Source organism: Caretta caretta, chromosome 16 (assembly GCF_965140235.1).
Source record: "Caretta caretta isolate rCarCar2 chromosome 16, rCarCar1.hap1, whole genome shotgun sequence".
Lineage (NCBI taxonomy): Eukaryota > Metazoa > Chordata > Testudines > Cheloniidae > Caretta > Caretta caretta.
The window spans coordinates 18,551,982-18,575,246 of record NC_134221.1 but is presented as its reverse complement, the minus strand read 5'-3'; the positions used below and the strand labels follow the sequence as shown (position 1 = coordinate 18,575,246).

Genomic DNA, 23,265 nt, shown 5'->3' with positions numbered 1-23,265 from the left:
ATGGCACAGTGTGTAAAAGGGTAGAAGCATCCAGGGTGTTATCAGACTAATTAACATGTTCCCAAAGGCGAAAGACAAAAGAATATGGCTGTGTATTTGCCTCACAAGGAGCAGAGTGATCTGGAGAAATCCATGGCGCTCTCCTGAGGCAGGGATCATGATACGTTTCTCTGCCGAATGGCGGGAAGGATGTTTTCTGGAGTTGGTGTTTGTATTCTCTTCGTGAATCCTTTGGAATTCAGTTCAGATGGCTTGTGACACTCAATAAATCGCTGCCATCCCCCTGCCGTTTGGCTACATTCATTCACGCGGCGCGTCATTCTTTAATCATCCACTTGTAAAGACACAATGACAGAAAGAAACTGTTCGCACCCTAGGGCCGAGCACTCGGGAAACACACATGTTCTGAGAAACAAAGGAATCTGCAGAGAGAGGCGTGATCAATGCCCGGCATAAAATCAGGGGAAGGACTGTCTATCAGCCTGAACAAAGCTTCTGAACACGTCTAACCTCGTGGGTGCCAAGAGACGGCTGTTATTCCTTGTGCAGAGTCCAAGGCAGACTGGTGCAATGTCCCAGTGGTGGTAAGAACACCAGGTCTTCCTGATGACAGGTGAATTTATACCTTGGATATGTGGAAGAGCCCTTCCTTGCTCCATTGGCTAAAGTCACATTGTCCAAAGGAGCTTCCTTTCTCCATCAGCTCATTCCAGTTCAGAGTTTCTTGGGAACATTGGGATATACATGAAGCCACCTCCCAAGTGCCTCTTTTCCTTAAATCCTTCCTTAAGGGGATCTCCTCACTGGTTGTTCCACGGCTCCCTCCCACAGCTGGAACTCCCCATGGTTTGGGGCAGTGTGACTGGTGGAGCTGCTCTGTAGCACTTCCTGCAGAGCCATGTGTGGTACTGCAGCCATTTCACTCCCTCCCCGCCCCTGCCACCCCCTTTAGTCTACAAGGTTTGGCCTCCAGCTTGGAGCAGGGCAGTCTGTGCCGTAAGCTTGGTGCCAGTCTCTACACACTCAAGTAACAAAACAGCAAGTCTTAAACGAAGAGAAAAAAAACCCCTTCAAATGCAAACACTTTGTTGCAGCACTGAAGGTAAAGCCCTGACCAGGGCCCAATTCTGGTTGAGCCTCAAGGAACCATTCCCCTGTCCCAGTCCCACCCAGCTCTTTCTCTAAATAAAAGCAGGCAAGTCTTCTTAACTGGCCTGCTGGTTGATGACTGGTCATTTTTCCTCCTGGTCCTTCTAGGCCTCTGGAGGACTGTCTTGTTTGTCACCTGGTCTGCACAGATTTTCCTCGGATGGGGAGCGTCAGGCCATAGATGCCTCCAGCAGAGGGAAGAGAAAGCCTGATAGACCTCGTCACAGGCAGGCAAGGCAGTGCTGAATGAGCAGACCAGACTGGTGAATAAAGTTATACCAATATACTAAACAGCACGGTTGACTTATGTTGATATAGCTGAGTATCATTGGCGCATTCGTTTGATGTACTTGGCCGGTTTCAAAAATCTTTTTTGTTTCCACATGTGTCTTACGCTACGTCCGTAAAGTTCCACACATCAGTTGTATACAACAATAATAATGCTAATAATAGACGAATTAAAGACGATCTGGTCTAACTTGTGGAAAGGATTCAAGTTGCCTGGCTCTATTAATTCATCATTTTTCTATGCCCAATATGTTGCATACTGTTCGGTTACATTTTGTTCTGCACAGAATATTTATAAACAAGTGGAATGTGTGGTCTGCTCCTGAATGCAGATGCCGCCTTCCACTCCGGGGTGTGCAGTGAAAAGGGTCAGGGACGTCATGCCTGCTGCCTGCCGGCTTGGCATGGCCATTCAAAGGCACGCTGGAGAGTATGCTGGCAATTATACGGAAGAACAGCAGAAATAAGGGCCACCCAGCCCACCTTCCAGCCTGTAATACAAATGAATTCTTAGGAGTAGAGGAGGTCACCATACATGGAGAGGTGATTAAAGAAGTAGCTATAGATGAAAAGCAAGGCACAATTCATGGCTGCCCTGCAGCTGCACAGCTCCCTTGCTTGGGGAAATGCTCCAGGGGCAGAATTCCTTCCCTGCCAGGGGAATTTCAGGGCAAGCCAGCGGTGAATGGGGACCAGATGGGACTGGCAAAACAGTTCGATGCCCTGATTATTCCTTGACTGCTGCAAGCTGCAGGGGACATGGGCACTTTGACGTGAGAGGGCTGTTCTGACCTTATCCAGCAAAAGGCCCCTGTCAGCCCCAGGATTGTTCCCCCTCCCACAATCTCAGTCACCATGCTGGGCTCTGCGCACTGGCTCAGGGATGAATTGTGACCAACGTATCTAAAGGGTTAACTTAACAACTCTCAGGCAAGTTCCTGGAGGAGGCCATGCATTAGGGTTGAGATGAGTGGCTGTATATCGACATTCTGTGCATTCCAAGGCGTGGATCGATGTGGCACAGCCAGCCCTTTCATTCTCAATCATGTCACAACTACGAGAACCACTATTATTGTTCCATCAAAAAAATAATACACCAGGAGTTTAAGTGAGGGGGAGCCTTAACGGGGGAGGTTAGGGGAGTGCAGTGTCCAGGAAATACCAGCCAGATCCCCTGAGAGTCTGTGATAAACAGCCTTAATTTTCAAAAAAGTGTCCAAATTAGTGTCATCACCACTAGAATGCCCTGATACCCAATAATCCATTTAAATCCATCTCAAAACCACAGCAGAGACCCTTCCATTCAGCTCTCCATGGCTGAATTTTGCATGTGCAGATCGGGAGGCTGTGAAGTTGATACTGAAGATCTGCAGCCTGGTGGTTACTGCATTTCCCAGTTGGCAGGAAACCTGAGAATGCAATCTCTGTTATGCTGGTGCCTTCAAGCTCAGAGTCTGTCTCAATGGAAGGCAGCCAGGCAACCATCTTGCATTTAAAAACTCCCCTCAATCACATGCTACAGGAAGAAGCCATGGAGAAGAGAGCGTTTGGAGGGCACTCACTGGAGAGGGAATGTGGAAGTCACCCAACTTTGGAGAAGAGCCACATCATCACAGGGTACATCAGGGGGACACACGAGATTGTTTCTTCTGATTGATCCCAAGAGCTTGCAGTAAGGAAACTGGAGGATCAAGCATATCCGAGGAGGGATTTTGAACACTGTGCCTGAGGACAGAATTGCAACGTAGGCCTAAGAGAAGGCTCATGGGAGTTCCCTATAAAAGCGTGCAAACAAAGGAAATGTCTGGCTCAGGCTTTGCTCTGTATCCATGCATGAGATCAAATCCAAGAAGAGTCATGCCAGTGAAAAAAAATTAGCCATATCTTCCTGTTCCTCATATCTTGATATATTTCTTCTTGTGTTCTCGTTTGTAAACATGTGTGTAGTCATTTCCAGCTGGCGTTCTGGTGCCTGGAGCCAGGCAAGAAGTAGTCATTAAAGGGAAAGGATTTGGATGAAAGAACAGTTGGCCATGTTTTGCACTGGTCTGAGCTCCTAGGGCGAAGTTCACTACTGAGCAAAGGAGCCAGGACAAAGCTCATGTACTACTTAAGCCTTTAAAATAGGGTTTAAGTGAGACTTAGGTGATGTACAGACTTTGTGCTGGCTCTCTGCAAACAAGTGAATTTCACCCGTCACATATATACAGTTTAATCCGGTTTTTCAAATTTTGAGGCATTAAACAAACAACAAACTTCAAGAACCAGAGCCCTAATAACCAAAACCTCAGAAGGAACTTAAGTGTTGGAATCTATTAACTAGCACAAAGCCTAAGGAAAGACACTAAAGGAAACCTATTCCCCTTCCCTTGGTTTTATCTGGCCGGATCTTTTTGTCTTAGCTCGGTCTGCAACCTTTCTTGGCTTGTCCAGCTAGAATTGAACAGCCCATGGCTTGGCGTGAAGACAGCTAACAAGGTACGTGCACCTGTGCTGAAGCAGTCTCAAGGAATGAAGCAGCCAGCTGTGCTCGTGAGATGGGGGAAGCCGGCAGGCAAACGTATGGCCAACATCTGACGCTGGTAGAGACACAAATACCACAGGGAGGTGGGGAACAGGTTTGGCTATGATGGCGAGCTGGCTCCTATTTGTTTTGTAGCCTTAGCGTGCAATGGATATACAACTTTGCACTTGAGTGTTTTGTCTGCGGCCCTTTAGACCACCCAGATATTAAGCCTGATTCTAATCCCATTTACACCCCGGGTGTAACTCCACAGCCAGCCATTAAGAATACATACTGAAGCCAGATGCCAACTTTTTTTGCCCAGAGGCAAGTGCTCATATAGAGCACTGCAAAAGCAGATGGCCAGGGCCTATGGGGATGGGTCTTCCCCCTCTCCCCTCCTTCCCAGGTGGAAGTGACTGCACAATATGTCCTTGCAGGGAAGGGGACTCAGTTACGCAGCTCTGCTAAGTCAACAGAAGCTGTTCTGCACCAGTGCCCGCTTTAGAAATCAGACTGAATGACCTGCCAGAAAAATGTGTTCAAGATCCTAACGAGGAGACTGAGGGAATGTCTTCTGCTAACCGTTCCTGTCCTCATGTTGGTATTTGCTATTCACTGGATAACAGTGCTGGGGGGAACAGAGGCATCAGATATTCTTGCAGCTCTTCCATGGTGTATTGTCACTGCCATTCATCTCTCCTTTAGAGTTACAGAACAGACTCGGGGAAAACAGAGCACTAACTAGACTCTTTTCCTTTTGTTTCTTGGCCCATTCCAAGATTTTTTTTTTTTTTTTGCTCTTTGAGGTTGAAAAGGATCCTTGCCATGACTTTGACCACAACAACGAGCTACAGGCAGAGCCTGTTGTTAGTGCTGTTTTTATTTTTGGGTGAACTTTTGGCACTCATCGAGTTTGCCCATAATAGCACTCTGCTGAGCCAATGGCCATCTTCCCCAGGAGTGCGGTGCCAATCTACCTCTCTCCTGACCTGGAATGCACTCTGCGCAGCTCTGGGGAGGGTCCTGCACACTACGCTGCCAATGCACCTCAGGAAAGACATCTAGATGGGGCCCAGCTCTGCCTTCCCTGAACTCTAACGTTTGTCAGTGAGACGCAGCTCTCCATGCTGGTTCACCCTCAAGTCTCCACTGAGTGGAGACCACCAGCTGGGCACTGCTGTGTAGGAGTAGGAAGTGAGCATGGAGAAACGGCCATACTTGACTAAGGTGAGAACAGTGGTGACTGAAGCCAGGTTTGGACTGGAGACGGGCCAAGAGATTCAGATTGGGCCAAATCTTCATCCAAGCCCAATGTCTGTAGCTTCATATTGGTTCAAAAAGAGACAATCCCCCTGTCCCTCCCTGGCTACCTCCCTGTCCTCAGCCCCTGACTTAACTATGGCTCCCTCTCTCAAAGCACAAGCAGCACTCCAGCCCCCTTCTTCCTCGCTCGCGAGGGGATGAGTCAGACCTCCTGTTGGGAAGCTCTCCCTTCGGTGATCCCGGGTGTCCGTAAACACCTAACCCGGTGCTGTGGCTGTCTGCGACCCCCATCCCAGAAGTACCCGTGACTTTGTGAAATAGCAGCACACTCAACAATATTGCAGAAGTACACTCTACTAATCTAAAAATACTTCTGTTGTACGGCCATGCCCAGTGCTGGCACGGGGCCAAGTTCTGCTTGCCTCACTCACATGCGGGCTGCTGAAATCGATGGGGCACGAGTAAGGTGACAAAGCGGAACCTGCCTGCTTGTCCCTGGCGCCAAACGTGCTTAAGCATGCACAGCCAACGTCTGTCACCCACCCGTGGCTGCAGCGTACTGGGGCGGTAAGTCTTAATTACGGTGCAGGTCATGCAGGCCCTGCTATTGCTCACGTGTCAGGAGACTGGGTTTTTAAGGTTCAGAGCCAAGGGTTCTCTCCCTAATTCTTACTGAATGCATTGTCTGCCTGTTGCAGGGCGGGGTAACCCTAAGGGGTGTTGGGCCCAGCATGCCGATCAGCTATGTCCCAGCCGAGACCGCTCAAGTGATTATAAAAGCCAAAAAACGTAGCTCCATTGAGGGAGGAGAGAATTTGGCAGGAGGAAAGGCCCCTGGGCCCCTGCAGAAGACCATGGGTGAGAGGGAAAGACAAGGCTTATATGTGGAACTTATGTTGAACTATTTTATTGCGTTTGAAGAGTAAACTGTGCCCTAAAGGAAGGGTTTGAAAAGACTCCGGGCATGACACTGAGTATTTCCTGGGTTGGTGATGGAGTCCATCAGCTTTACACCTTTGTCTGCACATGCAGGCCAACCAAGAGAAACAGGCGGGATTTTAATGCACTGTATTAGGAGATTACTACTTTTCCTCTTCTGCTCCATTCAGGAAAAGTCCCTCTATAAGCCCAACAATCTAAAATTAAAGTATCGCTTCCGTTCTTCAATGGGAAAAAAAAAACAAAAAAACCCAAAAGAAACATTTCCTGATGATATTAATTTTTTCCCTCCTAAAAGCTTTCAGCTTGGAAATGCAGTGATTTATTTACTCCGGCCTATGAAATCAGATTCCTGCCGAGGGACTGTTCCAATTCCAGCCGCTTTAGGCTGACTGCTACAGTAGTTAGGTTCTAGTGACCCCATTTCAGGCCTTCCGCGAAACCAAAGCAAGCAGCAGTACTCCAAATCCTCCACTAGGTGTCAGGCCTAAATTAACTCTACAGACACGACCGCTTGCATGGTGTATGCAGAAGCAGGAGTTTGTTTCAGCACAGCAACTGCACATGTTACTTCTCTGCCGTTTAATTTCTTCCTACTGGGAGAAAAATAGCATTTACCGGGGGTTGCGTGATTCAGAGGCGAAGAAAACGAAGCAGAAATGAGGAGGAGAACACATTTGCATGGTGGCCGTTTGGGAGCCTCGATTTCAGGCGGCCCTAATCAGAAACCGGGGGCCTGATTTTCAGAGGTGCTGACCACCTGCAGACATCCTGGATCTCAGCGGGCATTGAGGGTGCTCAGCACTTTCTGAAAATGAGGCTGTAGGTGTCACAAGTTGGACGCCAAAATCCAGGAGCCTTGAAAACACAAATACGACGTATCGGGGGCGGGTAGGGTATTTTCCCCAGCAATGAATTTAAACAAAATAAAATAAAATAATGATAAAGGAAACCACCTAACAATCCCATTGACAGAGAAAGCAGGTCAGTTGCTCGTGTCTGTCAGTAAGGCAAAAGCTCCTCCTAATGGAAAGACACAGTATTGTAGGAGAAGGATCTTCATATTGGAGGTAATTTGAAAGAAAACAAAACCATTACACAAGAAGAAACGCACATTCCTGTGGGGCAAGTTATAGGCTACAGAGTGAAATCCACTGAAACCATGGAGCTCCCGTGAGACAAACACCATCCACTGCAGGAGTGGTGGATATTTTTTGCTCCTAACCAGTGGATTGTTTAATTAAGGCTCCAGGTCTGAACTTAATTTATACTTTTCCTGTGCTAGAAGACTTCTGTGTGTTTGAATGAAAGTTTTTCACACCAACAGTCCAGCTCCTGCATCTTCTGAATCCTGCAGTGAAACCTTCATTCTGTATTTATAGCACTGCAAAACTTTCTGAGCCAGCAGACCCTGCCATAATGCAGAAAACACTGCCCGCCATCTAATATCTCAGACAGGCTGCACTTGCCCACTGAAGAACTCTCAGACACACGCCACACTTGCCCTCCGACTATTACTGAGACACAGCGTAATTACCTGTCACGTAGGAATAAAGGATGTGGAGAGATGTCAAAGAGTTTCTTTACACTAAGCTTCTTTTTTAAAATCTTGAGTTAATTGGTTGCCAAGTAACTTGAGGTCTTTGACACATTTGCAAAGGCTAGAGTGGACACTTCCCGGATGTTTGTTCCAGGTTCATACATCTGTCCTTTACCCCAGGCCGAGTTCTGCTAGGCTTACAACTTCTCCCCATTTTGAGGCAGAAGGGCTAAAGTGCAAGAGGTGGTTGGTTTCAAGCACCACTAAGACCAGTTATGTTTTACACCCCAGGTCACAGTAAAGCTCCACAGTACATAGCAAGAATGAACTGTGGCCACAGCCAAAGGATATAAATCCATTATACTTACTCTCTCGCCGGGGTCACCCAGTGGACCGACCGGCCCAGTAGTTCCCGGAGGTCCTGGAAGACCCTAGTATGGAAAAGACAGGACAAAACATTAGGTCATAAAGGAAAATGTGCTGTTATTTGTTTGAGCGTGCATGCACAAAGGAAAGAAACAGAACTGGAACTGCCTGTTTATTTTAGCAGAGTAAAATCGACCGTGAACTGCTCTGATATCCAGGTATGGCCGATGGAAGCCATAGAGCCCAGAGAAGTATTAAAAAAAACTGACTTACAGCTGGGCCTTCGGGACCGGATGGCCCTTCGATGAGCATGCCCTAGAAAACAGTAAGAGAGACTGGTGATTAGCATGGCACATCCCCAACGCAACCTCCGCAATGGAGCTCAAAAGTCAAGCAGTCATGTCTGTTCTTAGCTCATCCGGTCTTTTGCTGCTCACAAGCCCAACAGATGTTAGTGCACCCTGGTGCTGAGCAGCTTCCACATTGTTTCAGCGGAGTCTGGGTCCATTGCCATTGGCACACTACATCCTGTACACTGAAAAGCAAAATGTCGACCAGTTCAGCCCAGGCTGGGCATAAATAAAAGTCTTGCCCCTAACAACCATCCCAGAATCACACCGGGTGAGAGCGGAATCCTCTCTCATCTTAGTCCAAGGTCAAGCAAATGAAAAGCCTTGCACTGTGTCTGGAATGCCAGAAAACCAAGCTCTGCTAGAGTGAGTTTTGCAGCCAATGCTCAGAATGCTGTCTCTAGTTCCAATCAAATTCTAAGGCATTTCCAGGGGTCTTTACATATCTTTCCCTAGCAGACTTTATGCAGTGATTTACTGAGTGAACTTATAAGATCATTGTGTGCGCACCATGTCAGGGTAATGTTATCTCATTGTTTAAAAAATTAAATATTTTGCTATTCCTTTAAATCATGGGTATGTTGTACTCAGTGGAGTTGGGGGTTTTTTAATGGGGGAGGGGAGACTTCCATCACTGGGCTGCTGACCAAGTTCAAAGTCATCCAGCAAGGTGTCCATATTCCAAGCAGCCCGTTTCACCTCTCGCCGGCTAATATGTAGCCAGCAGAGTCATTCTCCTACAGGATGAAATCAGCCCATAAAAGTCAGCAAATGTCAAATTGACTCAGTCAGGAGAAGCCTGGGAAGGAGCCAGCCCAGTGATCGAGTTACACCTTCCCCTCGGAGGAGGGTGGTCTCCCCAGGTCAGGGTTGAAGCTAAGGCCAGTTGGTGGAGCAGAGCCGGTGAAAGTGTGGGCTGACGTCACTGCAGCTTCCTATGTCCTGCACAGTGCAAAGGGCTGAGCGGAGTGAATCTGAAGCAGTCAGGGTACATGCAGCAAACAGGGATTCCTGCCCCAACATCTGCACTTCTTCAGCCCACCCACCCCCAAAGAGAAAACAGATCACACTATATTGCCAAATACCATGATGGCACCCCCAGTGGGATATGGGCATGTACACATACCCTCTGCAGCCAAAACCCTTGGCTAGTATAAGGATTTTTTAATACTACTGATACCCGTTCCTAGCTGATTTAAGGGCTGGTTTGTTTGGTTATATGGGGAGCCAATTCTCTGTTGATTTAATAGGGGAAACTCCAGTGAAATCAATGCAGTCATGTGGATTTACATTAGCAGAGAATTTGGTTCATGGACCTTATCCTATAGCAGTTTAACACTGTCTTTCCACTGACTGCAGTAGAGTTACTCCTGATTTACATGAGTGTGAGGAGAGACTCATGAATGGCACTCATTTGTCCTGGGTTAGGACAGTAAGATTTCCCCCCTGGATGGAAGGATAAGTGTGTGGGGGTGGGGAACAGCTGAGCTGTATGAAACTGATTAGTACAGCTGCAGAATCTGGAGGACATGTTGCTGCAGGCTTTTCAAGAGATGTGCTCATGTGTTTCATGGCAACGGGTGAGGTGCAAAAAAATAAAACAGAGATTAAATACTGGGACAAGGCTGGTGACTCTAAGAGCAGCCTGGGCAATGGGATGACCCGCCAAGAGATGGAGGGAGGTGGAAGGAGAAAATAGCCCCAGTACCCAGAATGAGTGAGCAGGGTACAAACCTATCAAGACCATACATTCTTTGCCCACTCTTTCCTGGTGTGCAAGGAGGTGGGAGCTGTTCCTTGCCTCTGATCTGTCCTGGGTGAAGCAATGCAGGTTTGAAACACTTGGCCTCGGTGTAACAAGTGGAAGCAAGGGGCCTTGGTGGTGGAATTTGGACTGATGAACAATTTATATGGAAGCAGTATTACTGCTAACAAGGGCTGAATCCAGATGTGCTGGGAGAATAGAGGCCTTAGGAAATCTGTTCCTTTCTGGACATGGAGCAGAGGCCTGAGTACAAGCTCTTTACCTGGAGCTCCGGAGAGACCCTTTGAGTGTGACCTGGCTTCCATTCAGTGCACCTGAGCTTCAAGGGGCCATGGTCTACAGGCTAAAGGGTATATCTGGCTAGCGTGCAGCGATGTCACCAACATGATCTAGCTCTGGACACACTCTATTTTCCCTTAGTTCAGATGAACCCGGGGCAGTAAGTGAAGTGAGTAGGAGGAAGATGGAATGTGCCCAGCATACAGGCCCTCATTGAGCCAGTCTCTTCACGTTGCTCTAACCAAGGCACCCCAGTCCTGACCTGAGGAGGGAGAGGACAGTTCAGTCTTTATGGCCTATGTTGCTATTGGCCGCTCTCTGCTGAGACTGCTGACAAGGGACCAGTTAGGGTGGAGGTTTAAGATTCCCTGCTCTCAGGGAACGATGGGCAGAAAGCACTGGTTAGTTTTGCAAAGAAGGGAAGGGTGGTTGTATGTTATAAATCCAAAAATCTTGCAAAGCGGTGGGTTCATAGGAGCTGCACCCTCCACCCCCCGGGGTCCATTTCATTTGAGAAACTGGACCGATTAAGGCACCACCCATCTGCCTGCGTGGCAGCTCCGGAGACTAGCACCATCCCCAGACCTCCACCTCCGCTCAGTGCTGATAAACTCCCCTCAGCTCCACAGAGAGTCATTGCCCATATAAGGAGCCCCACGACCGTCAAGAGCTGCCGGGTGCCAGATTTATGTGGGAAATACTTGAAACTGTCTCCTCAATGGCTACGGTGCTGAGAGCTCTGCTTCCCACAGCCAATCATCGAGGCAAAGGAGGCCCCTCAGAGAGGACGGGAGAGGAAGACCTAATTAACCTATTCCTGATACAGACAGCCTGGGCATCCTCCCATATTTATCCGTTTGTTTATGTTGGGCTCTGGCTGTGGGGACATCTGGAAAGTCTCCTCAGTGAGAAATTCCAACAGTTTCCATTATCCATGCAAGGCGACAAGGCAGGGGAGCAGGAGACAGGCTGTGTGACAGGAGGGGGCAGGGAGGGACATGCAGGGGAAGAGGAGGGAGCATGGAATGGAATAAAAACTCTGGCTTGTGGAGCGAGGGCCACAGATTTGGGAACCCCATTCTGCTCTGACTGAATTCAGTGCCAAAGCTCCTGTTGGCTTCAGTGGGGGCAGGGTTCTGCCCCATGGCTTGGCTTCATAAGATGGCAAAAGTGCTGTGAGCAAGTTGTTCCTGATTTGTTCTCACCATTTGTATGAAGTCATTCCATGCCTCTGTCTCAACTCCCTCCTCATCTCAAAGGCACCCTTCTTTCCCTGCACCCTTCCATGGCTAGAAGATGAAGGGTCTCGCTAGCAGCTTCCCAGTTTTGCATCTGTGCCAACAGCCATCCCTTCTGGGCACTCTCAGAGCAAAGGCATTTGCAATGCCATTCGTAAAGGGACCCAGACACGGGGAGTTCCTCAAGTTAATCTGAAGGGATAAAAATAAAACTATGCTGTTTTAAATTTACTCGCTTCCATCTGAAGAGCCCAAGCATTTTAATATAGGTATTCTAACTTCTGCCTGTTTGATAGACCGGGGGAGGGAAAGGTCAGGTGTTATCCTAAGGGTCAGCATTTACCAACAGTTACTATAATGTGGCACCTTAGGCCTCATTTTCACTAGAAAATTAGATGGGTTTAACTAAGTTGTTTGGGGTGTGAAAAACTCACACCCTTGGCGTGGCCTTGTTAAACCAACTGAAGTCCCCACGCAGACAGCGGCTAAGAGATGGATACCTATGGAGCCGGGAGAACCCCTCCCGTCGGCGGAGGTGGTGTCTACACTGAAGCACTACAATGGGGCAGCTGTGCTGCTCGTGTTTTAAGTGTAGACATGCCCTATGAGTCACAGTTCAGAGAGGAAGAGAGACTTGCCCAAGGTGACAGAGTGAGTCTCTCTTGTGTTTTGCTTTGCTCCAAAGCTGTACAACAATGAACAGAATCCAACAGTCCTGACTCCCAGATCCCTGCTCTCATGCACCTCCTGAAGCTCTTGAGCTTTAATGCTGCCTTTGCCATCACAGAAACTATTAGACTGAAGACTGTGCTATCCTGCTGCCTCCAGCAAGCGTCAGCACCGAGTAAGGATTGAAAGACAGATGGACTGAAAGAAAGGAAGGAAAGTTCAGAGGAATCCTTCCTCCTCCTCCCCCGCACCCCCACAATCCAGCAGCTCCGATCTGAAGAAAGTGCCTTTGCTAAAGATAAAGAGCACAACGAATCTGCATTTCTCTCAGCTAAAGGGGAACCGAAGGAAGAGAGGAAAGGCAGCATTTGGTCTTGTTTATTTTCTGGCAATGGCTATATATGCTCCAGTGTTTTGAAACAGCCAAGGCAGCCAAATTCTTTCTGGATGATTACACTTAACTATTTTGTTCGCTCTGTAACATTTCAGATTGGACGGGGCAGCCTGAGTTTAAGCAGGTTCCCCCCCTCTCCCCCATATTTTAACGGAGCTTTCCACACCTCAGTTAGACAAACTATCCATTTTGTTCCCTTTGTCTGCAGAATGAAAGCAGGGCCCAGAAAGGAAGGAATTGACTTGGAGGGTTGGGAATGCTTTTTAAAAGCACTGGTTCTGGGTGTCAAACCCTCCCCCCTACCCTCTGGAAAAAGATCACGCAGGAGAGAAACAGAGGAAGGGTAGAAAAAAACAGACTCCAACAGATAGGAAGTGTTGTCCTTTCTTCTGGCACTGTGTTGGCATTCTGCCAATGAAAAATTAGGTTAATTGAGTTACTGGTCTGCAATGAGCGTGTGCTTGGACTTTCGGAGACTCAGGAGCAAGATGAATGGGGGTAATTGAAAGGATCCGAATATCTGTGGGTCTCTCCTGGGGGTGCGGAGAGGGATGCAGACATGGAGGCAAGTTGAGATCTTAAAGTGTACTTATGGATGGAAAAGGGGCTACGTAATAATAGTTCTGTTCCCTGTGAACCTTTCAATCAGAGCTCACAACAAGCAGTTGTTCCTCCAGTTAATCCCACCAAGGTAAGACACCCTGTGGGCAGGACAGCTGAATTCCAGTCCATTTCATATGCCATCAGTTAAATTGTCAGCTAAACTCTGATCACACAGGGACTGGATTTTCAAAAGGCGTTGAGCACAGACATCTCTCCTTAAAGGCAAGTGAAGCTGCAGGTTCTCAGAAGCTCGGAAAATAAGGCCAAGAGACTTTATCAGTGGTGATGCTGTAAAAACAGAAAGAACCCTGCTTGATTCTCAGACCCCAGTAGGGTAGCTGGAAAATTCCTTTGACTGATAAAGTGAGTGCAATTGATTTTACAACTGCACTTTAAAACCAAAAAGTGCCTCAGAGCTGGGCCGAAGAAACCCTTGCTCTCAGTGCAGGCAAAACAGAGAAGTAGAGAATATAGGATTCTGGTTCCTGAACAATCAGACAAGAGCACTTTCAAGGTCCTTACCAACATGGAGGCCTAAAGGAGAGAACGGACGGACATCGAAGGGGGAAAAATCATTCTCAGCTTCCACAGCTGTGTGCTGGGAGAACCCTTTCCTTGCCACAGAGGTGTGCTCCTCAGTTGTACAATTAAGGATGGGCTTGAGCTGTAAAGTTCAGACCCAGATCTAAGCTCTCCCAGAACTGCAGGGAGTCAGATGGGAGGGCTGTAATTCAAACCGACGACTAAGTAAAAGCCATTGGAGTACTAAGACAGGCTCTCGCCATTTGTACAGAACACTGGTAAAAAGAAATTTGGCCAAAGAATTGTTACAAACAAAAATAGCTTTTTGGGGTGTGGGAGGGGAGAAAAGGACCAAAATGGAAAATGTTAATTTCTTTCCAAATTATCCCTGTTTCTTAAAATAAATGCCCCCCCAAGCATTTTCAATTTTTATTTTAAAAAATCCAGAAAATTTCTAACAGAATTTTTTTTTTCATAAAATGAAAAATTTTCTATTTCTTTTGAAATTATTTCATGGAAAATACTGACCATTTCCCTACGAACTGCAGCTGGGAGCATAAGTTACTACCAAACATACAGACCTACGACTGCTTTTCAATTTCATAGAGAAGGTGGGGAAGGTAATACCTTTTATTGGACCAAGTTCTATTGGTGAAAGAGACAAGCTTTCGAGCTACACAGAACTCTGCTTCAGTACCATACAATTCCATATACACATGCCCACCCCCGAAGAAGAAATCTTTGTAGATGAAGGGCACCCTTACCGGTTCAATTATTGCAGGCTCTCCCTTCTGCCCTTTCTCACCTCGTGGGCCACCAATCTGTAACACACAAGAGAAACACAGGCAATGAGTTAAACAAAGGATATAAGCTTGCTGTCTCAATTGGATTCAGACTGGGAACCAGAAACATGATCAAGATGCAGTCAGCAGAGCCCACACTACCCAAGGACTGAACTTGATGCAGATGGGTGCAGAAGACACATATTAAAAAAGGAGCAAAGACTCATTTTGTTACTATCTAAGGTTCTGTTCCATCTCTCTAGTGCACAGCAATTTCAGAGGTCAGGTATTTGTAGGGAATTATTGCTTCCATATGCAGCAGGATAAATTAGGGCGACCTAATTGCTGGCAACTTTTCCATCAAGTTTTGATCTTTATTTAAAATAAAATGCTCTAGTTCAAACAGAAATTATTTGGGGGAAGTTCTATGGCCCATGTTACGATGGAGGTCAGATTAGATGATCACAATGGTCCCTTCTAGCCTTGGAATCAACAAGTTTGTCTACACAGAAACATTCAGGAAAATTAATCCAAATTATCTTTTAAAGTGGATTACATTTCTATGTGGACACACTTTTTCAGAATTTAAGTGGCCGTAATTTGATTTTGCTTAATTCATTCTGGAAGTGAATTAAACTAAACAGAAGTAAGGCACTTTAATTCTGAATGACAGCATCCACATAGGGGTTTAATGAAGTTTAATTTATTTAAAATTCATAACTTTAGTTAATTCAGATTAATTTTTCTGAGTGCTCCCATGTAGACAAGAACTAGGAATCTAATGTGCCTTTTCCTTTTATAACTCCTACATATTACCTGGGGGAAGTGAAAGGGATTGAGGAAGTAGGTCGAGGTTTCCTATCCCTCCAAAAGCTAAAAAACTGGGCTAAGAAAGCAGATAGAAAGAAATTCAAAAAGGGTCAGGAGTCAGAAAGTGTTCCATTACCCCTTCATACTCTGTTTCTTGGTTAGCAGGCATTCCTGGCCCAATATCAGGAGAGACAGTTCGGTCATAGTAGGTATCATAGTAATTCCCATCATACTCTTTTATTGTCTCTTCAGTAAAGTCTTTATCTTGGTCGTCTTCCTCTTGACCCGTTTCCACCTCGGCCTGAAAACAAGAACAGCAGCTTGTGTCAGACAAAAGATGCCCCTAACCCAACACATGCTCTAAAAACTAAGGGGAGGAGTCTCGTGCATTTCCCAAATAAAGAGGAGCAGGGGTGAATAAGCTTTACGATAATGGCACAAGTAAATACAAATACAAAGCAATAATAAAAGAATGTTTAGTAAAGTAGCATCTAAAAGCTTCAAGGGACGACCAATGAACTCTTTCAAGGGGACTTGCCAGCAGAATTACAGATATAAAATGCTACACCCGTATGGAACTCAATATGACATGTCCCCCGGATTTCCTATATGCTTCATGAAATGTATTACATGTGTAAAATACCATGTGTGAGAAACCACACAGAGTATGAGCAATAACACATGAAAAAAAGTTCCAGACACCCCACATTAAGAGGCATGAGACGAAGTGCTGAAACCCTAGGTCACTCCAAACCCCAGATAGCCAAATCTCCAGGTTAACAAGCATACAGAAATTTACATCTGGCCCATAATTAAAATTCATACTGAAACTGAAATTTATTATGATGAATCCCAGATTTTACAAAGACCCTCCCAAATTTTTTGGAAAATCAAAGTTTCCTTATACCAGGATCTTCCATTTGTTCATTCCCGAACTGTTCTGGGATCCAACCTTACAGTTAGGCTTGTTCCAAAAGCAGAACTTTGAACATTTGCACTTAGGCATCTGAGAGGGTACTATTCATTCATTAGCACACATTTCTCCCTACCCAAATAATACCCTCTTCTGAGTCTTAAGAGGAAATGTATGCAAGGGTTCAGCAAAAGAGGACCTCTAGGCAAAGCATCAGAATTTCCTTGCTTCTGGCCAAGCCTGTGTGCAACAATATCATAGTCCCGTAATTTCTGTAACCTCCAGGCCAACTGTCCCATGGCACTCTGGAATCTAAAGAGCATTGTAAAGAAGTATGTCTGTTCTGAGCACAGATTTTCTCCCATGCAGGTAATAATGAACATGGTTGCTCTAATAAATTTGTTAGCCTCTAAGGTGCCACAAGTACTCCTTTTCTTTTTATGTTCCATGGCTTAATTACTTCCAACAGTTCAGAGAGAAGTTACTTCACCACCAGAAAGGAAGAATTTAGAGCTGCTGTAATATGCCACCATCAGTTCCAATCTTTGTTCTTGGGCCAAAACTGCTCATATTCCATAAGCATGAGTATCTGGGTCTAATCTGAAAGGGGTTTTAAACATGGGTAAGCAAACACTGACACAGTGAAGTGCCTTTTTTAACTCTGCAAAGGCCAAGTATTCGCCAATGAAATCACAGTTTAGCTTCCACTCTCGGGTTTTCTTTTCTCACTTAACATACGCACATTCTGTTATGTTGGCAAACCCAGAAATGAAAACAGAGTCCTAGAAAACTCTATATATCTGTGAGCCAGAAGGAATTTAGCCACTGCTGCACCACCTCTTCCTCTCCTTCACCCAGTGGAATGTCTTTCTCACTGATCAGCTGACCAGGGCATTCTCTTAGCAAGAGTTCACATTTCACTAGATTCAGTTTAACGGTAATTCTTCAGACATTAGAATCTGTTGCTTGCCATAAACACGTAACATCCTGGAAGACCCTCTTGTTTGAAATGTAAAATGCTATAAACTCAAACACTGAAGTCTTCATATTTTTTTCCATTAAAAAAAAATCAATTTGCTTGAAAAAGAAGCAATATTTTTTTTTGAAATTTTTGACAGAGGAGGGGGTTCAGTGTGAAAAATGAACATTTTGGTGAAATTTTGAGGAACCCCCCCCCCCTCAAATAATCTGGGTCACAAACTGGCCTGAAAAAATCACCCAAAAGTTAGTCAATTTCTTTTGTCACTTTCAAAGAACCTCATTCAAACCAGATTTTCCACCACTCCCTTTGTTGGAAAATTACGCAGATACGAATTTGAAACTGTGACACCTACCTCCGGAAGAGGAGAACAGATTGCTCCCTGCAGAGCAGTCATCGAACAAAGCATATTTTTACCTAGTTCCCATCTTTCACAGGCGTATTTCTCCATACTGAATGTTCAGAATTGCTTCACTGGCAGTTATCACACAATTATTAGCTACAATGAAATCTAAACCCAATGTGAGTTCATTGACTAAATCTGCTTCCAAAAGCCCAGGCTCAGACTCCAAAAGTTTCATTCTTATAAACCCAAGTTACCCCATTTGTGAACTGCTGATAGTTCTCCAATCACAGTTTCCAATGGAGTCCAGTTTTATAATACCTATCCCCCAGGATTATTAACAGGCCTGGACTAATGTTCACAGCACACATTTCCTGATCTTATTAAAGGGCTAGGATGGGAATTTAGGAATTGCCACACTGGATTCAGACTAGTATCCTGTTTCCAACAGGGGCCAGTACCATCTGCCTCAGGAAAAGAAACTTCCAGTAGGTTGTGGGATTTATTGTTCACTCTCCCCAATTCCCATATTATTTCAACTTTTTACTTCTGTATTCAACAGCTGGCAAACTGCCCTTTTCTGTTGTTGACAGGCCCAATCTAGCCACCACTGGCTGTAAACAAAAACTGTATAGCTACTCCAAGTAACTCCATGGTTTGCCCCTGGGACTGAGTGCCATTCTGTTTCTTGAAGTGGATGAAGAGTGATCACTACATCACGAGTGATGGCAAGGCTGGACTGAATGTCTGACAATTCGTTCACAGGATCAGGGCTTGCAAGAAGTGTCTCCCGTAGCCTTTGTGCTGCTGCTGACATTCTGTGTGTCAAACTGAGCATGATGTGTTTGCAAACCTCTCAACTTGTCTCTAACCTGAATTCCATGTCTCATCACGAAAATTAGACACAGATTTAGGCTTCAAGATTGCAGGGCCCCATTTCAACCTCTCCCATGAGCAGTTTGGTGTGCTGCTGCATTGCAATGGAAATTCAAATCCTTCAAAGTCCACAGTGGCATGCAGGGCCTATGGCTTCCACCCATTGATTTTAATTTTCAAGTGATCCTCTTGGTCACCAATAAACTGGCCTGTTGCCCATTTATTTGGCATGCCTACCTTGGTCTGAAGATATGCCAGACACATTAACCTACGAAAGTCCTCTACTTGCGCTGATGGATTTTCCTTGTTCTTTCTTCCTTGGCTTTAAACAAACTTGGATCAACTCAGATAGGGAGATAGCCTGAACCACACATTAAGGGCATTCATCAGGTCAAGATAACTCATTCTCTTTTCTGGGGCTAATTCCAGCTGCATCATTCAGTCTGATTAGTTCAAGCTAGCTGCTAAGCCTGCTGACTCCCTGTTCATTTTGTCAACAATTCATTTGCATCAAGATGTTAAATTGGGAAAAATAAACCTCTCCGGAAGCTGTTTTTTCCCTTCTAACACTGAATGCTTCCATATTATGAGCACAGACTGGCCACCGTTCCATGTGCCCTGCAGAGCATCCTGGTGTTAGAGCTTAGGCACAAAGTCTTTACGTTTCCTTACCTGAAGCTTGTTTCTTTTCTGATTCCATATCCTAACAACTAAATTGATCTTTGAGCCTCTCATTTCCTCATCCAAAGCCATCTAATCCCATCTCTAGCTTCTCTCCTAGAGAGTTCCAGTTTGGCCAAAGAATTCTGGCGGTTTTATATTTCTTGGGAAACCTTCTCATCTATTTGTTTGTTCAGGACTGGTGCTCGGTTCTTCAACACATTTTCCCAGGCCATTGTATCTTTTCATACAGCCTCACTCTCCTCCTTCACTGCATTTTTTATTCCCAATTGATTGGATTTGATCTCTGCCTTGAGATTTTCCTTCATCTGTTGCTGGCTCCTCTCCTGTCTTGCTACAGCTGCTTGGATCTCCATTTGGCCAGCTTCCATGACACCTTTTCATTCATTCAGGGAAGCATCTATTCCAAACTTTAATTCTCTTGGCCAGCCTTCGCTGCGTCTTTGACACCTTTCGCTGCTTCCCAGAGAGGTGTGTTTTTTTGTCAGTATGACAACTAAATTCTCCCTCTCTATTCAAGAAGCAACCAAAATCTCTGCCAGTTCTCCTGGGAAATATTTTCCTACTACTGATATTTGTTGTCAAGGCTTCTGGGCACAGAAGAAGTCCAGAAGAGGGTTATTTCCTGGTTGGGAGAGAAATTTAGTAGGCACAGACATGACCCTTCTAGACTAATTTGATGACAACATCAATAGGGACCCATCTCAACATCAATATTAGATGGTAAGGGCAGGACACACTAAATATGGAATATTCACAGATGCTATCAGGAAACAACCCAAAGAGCTCCAGAAAGCAGCTGTGTTCAAGCTTACAGCCAGCCTTTCTTGGACAAAAGGCGACAGACGGACCCCTCTGAGATAACAGGTGCCACAAAATGAGACAGCACAAAACTGATTGTCTACATTACCTAAATGTCTATCAAGACCTGCCCAGTAACTCAGCTAGTCATTGCTAGAGCAGGTCAGGACAAAAAGGAAACAATTTTGGAAAAAAAAATATAATACTACCCTTTAAAATTTGAAATTTTTAAGATTCAGATATTTCGAACAGTGACACAGCTAGCTGCAGAACGAAGAGGGATTTTTTTTAATTTAATTTCAAATTTTTCAAATTTCTACCAGCTTTAGATATTTGCTACTTGGTTGCTCTGCAGCAGGGTTTTGTTGAACTTCTGGGATGAAGGTTTCCCTCCATATCTCAGTTAATTTATTTTTGGGAATGTAAGAATTTCCCCATACCTGTATATTTAACAGAAACTGGCCAAAAAATAGTGACAATTTTTCACAAAGAACAAATGGGCTGAAACTGTAGAATTTGCGAGGGGGAGGGGAATAGACCTGCTTGAATATTAACTAACTTGTAGGGAGTGCAGTGCATTTCATCCAAAACATAGAGAGAGAGGGTCACCAGAAAATTTAATCACTCCACATCATGTTCACTGTGGAAGCTTGAATCTCACCTGACTATTAGTAGAGCTGTTAGGAAAACGTAACGTTCATAGCCATGAGAAATTCTGACATTTCAAAATGAGCTTCCATTCCAAATGGGAACAAAAATTTGAAATACTGAAAAATTTCTCAGAATTGAACAGGAAATGTGCAAATGAAAAAAAATTGACATTTTCTATCAAATCAACCATTTTTTAAAATTTAACTGACAATTCTGACTTGAAACAATTGTTTTGTTTTCAGACTAGCAGCCGTGTTAGTCTGAATCTGCAAAAAGAAAAGGAGGACTTGTGGCACCTTAGAGACTAACATTTATTTGAGCATAAGCTTTTGTGAGCTACAGCTCACTTCATCGGATGTTTTGATTCTCCCGACTGGAAATAAAAACAAAATCGTCAAAACCAACATTTTTCTGAACAAAACATCGATTTTGACTACACACAGATTTTCTGACAGGAAAACTTTTTTCATGAGAAAAATTTCAACCAGTTCTATGCAGCAGTGCTGTGTTCACACAGGGAAAATGCAGGAGGATTACATTTTTCAGGGAGGCCTTTTTCTCTACAAGTGCCTTGGACATTTCAAGTTTTTCCATAACGACTATCACATTAGATCCTTTGCTGTCAAGACTTAAAAGTAACAAAGAAAAGGACAAATCAAAGACTCCTTGGAGGAAATTACATTGGTTACGGTGGGGGTGATGACTGTGCTGGCGGGGACTTCTGCTTCGACAGCTTCTTCAGTAAGGGTATCCTGAGTGTCTATATCCTCATAGTTGAGGTCCTCATAAGGGAGGGGAGTGTAGTACTCCTCGTTAATGGTTTCATAATTATATTCGTCCACGATGGGGTCATCCAGCTTCTCATCCTCTTTCGTCTCCTCCATGTTTTCCACCACTGTAGGTGCTTGTGTGGGCAGAGGGGTGAGCTCCTATTGCAAAATACAAACAATGCCCGGTTAGAGAAAGTAGAGGATGTTCTGGCTCTCTTACCAGCTAAGATGTGGGTTTGAAAATTCCTTTCTTGTCTAAAACAGGAAGGCTCCTTAAAACCAAGCAGGCAGCTGATCAATAGCTCAGTGAAAAGCTTGTAAGGATTCAGAACTACGCCATCAGCAGTGATTACTAATTTTGGGTGCCTAGTGTGAGACCTATGGGCCTGATTTTCAGGTGTTCGGAGCAACTGATGGCAATAGAGCCTGGGGGTGCTCAGCAGCTCTGAAAATCCAGCCCGAGTGGGTGCCCCAAAGCTGATGGACACTTCTGAAAATTTAGGCCTTGAGATTCAGGGATTCAAAATGCACAACAGAAAAGGCTCTGAAGGCAAAAGCAACTACCATTGTGGAAAGAAAAGGAGAACTTGTGGCACCTTAGAGACTAACCAATTTATTTGAGCATAAGCTTTTGTGAGCTACAGCTCACTTCATCGGATGCTGTAGCTCAAGAAAGCTTATGCTCAAATAAATTGGTTAGTCTCTAAGGTGCCACAAGTCCTCCTTTTCTTTTTGCGAATACAGACTAACACGGCTGTCACTCTGAAACCTACCATTGTGGAAGTGATGTAGGGTTTGCCTACACTGTAAGTGAAGGTTTGATTGTGGCATGGGGTGACATTCATTCTAGCTTTAATCCAGCTAGCATGGGTTAAAATACGAGTGTAGATGTGGCATTACAGGCCAGCAATCAGAGTACAAGCCCACCGGGGACCCTGGGTATGTATTCTACTGAACCCGTGCTGCCATGTCCACACTAGTATTGTTAGCTGTGCTATCTAGATTAATGCTAGCACGGATGTGCCGATCTGTGCTACAATCACACGTTCACTTGCAGCGTAGACACATCCTTAGTGCACAAAGTTAACCTTCCCTGTAGACATATATGCAAGACCTTGCTTCAAGTATATTTTCAGGTGCAGACCATGGCTAATCATGCTCTGACTGCAAGGTCACAGCCGCGTTCTTCTAGCTCTGCTGGAGAGACAAGGTGTCATAAACCACCAAGCTTGTTACCCATCCTCATTCAGCTCAAAGTACAGGCATCACATTACTATGGAAACCTCACACTGCATGCACAAAGCACAAATGCAGACATATCTACAGTAGTTTCTTCCATTTTAAGTCTCCAGCCTTTCACCCACATGCCATTTATGGGTCTATAAAAATTCAGAATGGCAAGCTTTTCAATAAAGTACAAGATGAAACAAAACAGGAGCTTGCCACCTCCCCCCTGTCACCTACCTCTTTAATTTCAGTCACCTCTCTAGCAGCTTCTTCAGCATCAATAGGCTTGGCAGTGGGTGCTTCTGCCTTTCCTGTGTCATCGGTGTCCTCGTAGTAGGGATATTCATAATAATAGGTGTCACCTTCCCCATCCCCCTCAGTGTACTGCAAAGGAACCACAGCAAGAAACAAGGTGAAGGCAGACAACTCCTTAAGTAAGTTCCTTGCCAGCTATTGCTAGGACATGTGAATTTTATATTCAAACGTAGAGTGACACTCTTTCCACTGGCATCTGCGACAGTGAAGCACAGGGAAAGCAAACACAAAAGGGTCATGAATAAA

At 45.2% G+C, this 23,265-nt stretch overlaps 1 protein-coding gene across 3 annotated transcripts in view; it reads right to left on the bottom strand.

Annotated features, from left to right (window-relative positions):
- The window catches only part of COL5A1 (collagen type V alpha 1 chain), a 252,466-nt gene that overhangs the window by 115,762 nt on the left and 113,439 nt on the right, over positions 1-23,265 (bottom strand). For all 3 annotated transcript variants that reach the window (XM_048822900.2, XM_048822901.2, XM_075120566.1), the window contains exons 6-11: positions 22,942-23,088; positions 21,388-21,636; positions 15,600-15,764; positions 14,636-14,692; positions 8,325-8,366; positions 8,054-8,116 (exon numbers count right to left, since the gene is read on the bottom strand). In XM_048822900.2, coding sequence (XP_048678857.1) covers positions 8,054-8,116; positions 8,325-8,366; positions 14,636-14,692; positions 15,600-15,764; positions 21,388-21,636; positions 22,942-23,088 — 723 coding nt within the window. The remainder of the gene's footprint in view (positions 1-8,053; positions 8,117-8,324; positions 8,367-14,635; positions 14,693-15,599; positions 15,765-21,387; positions 21,637-22,941; positions 23,089-23,265) is intronic.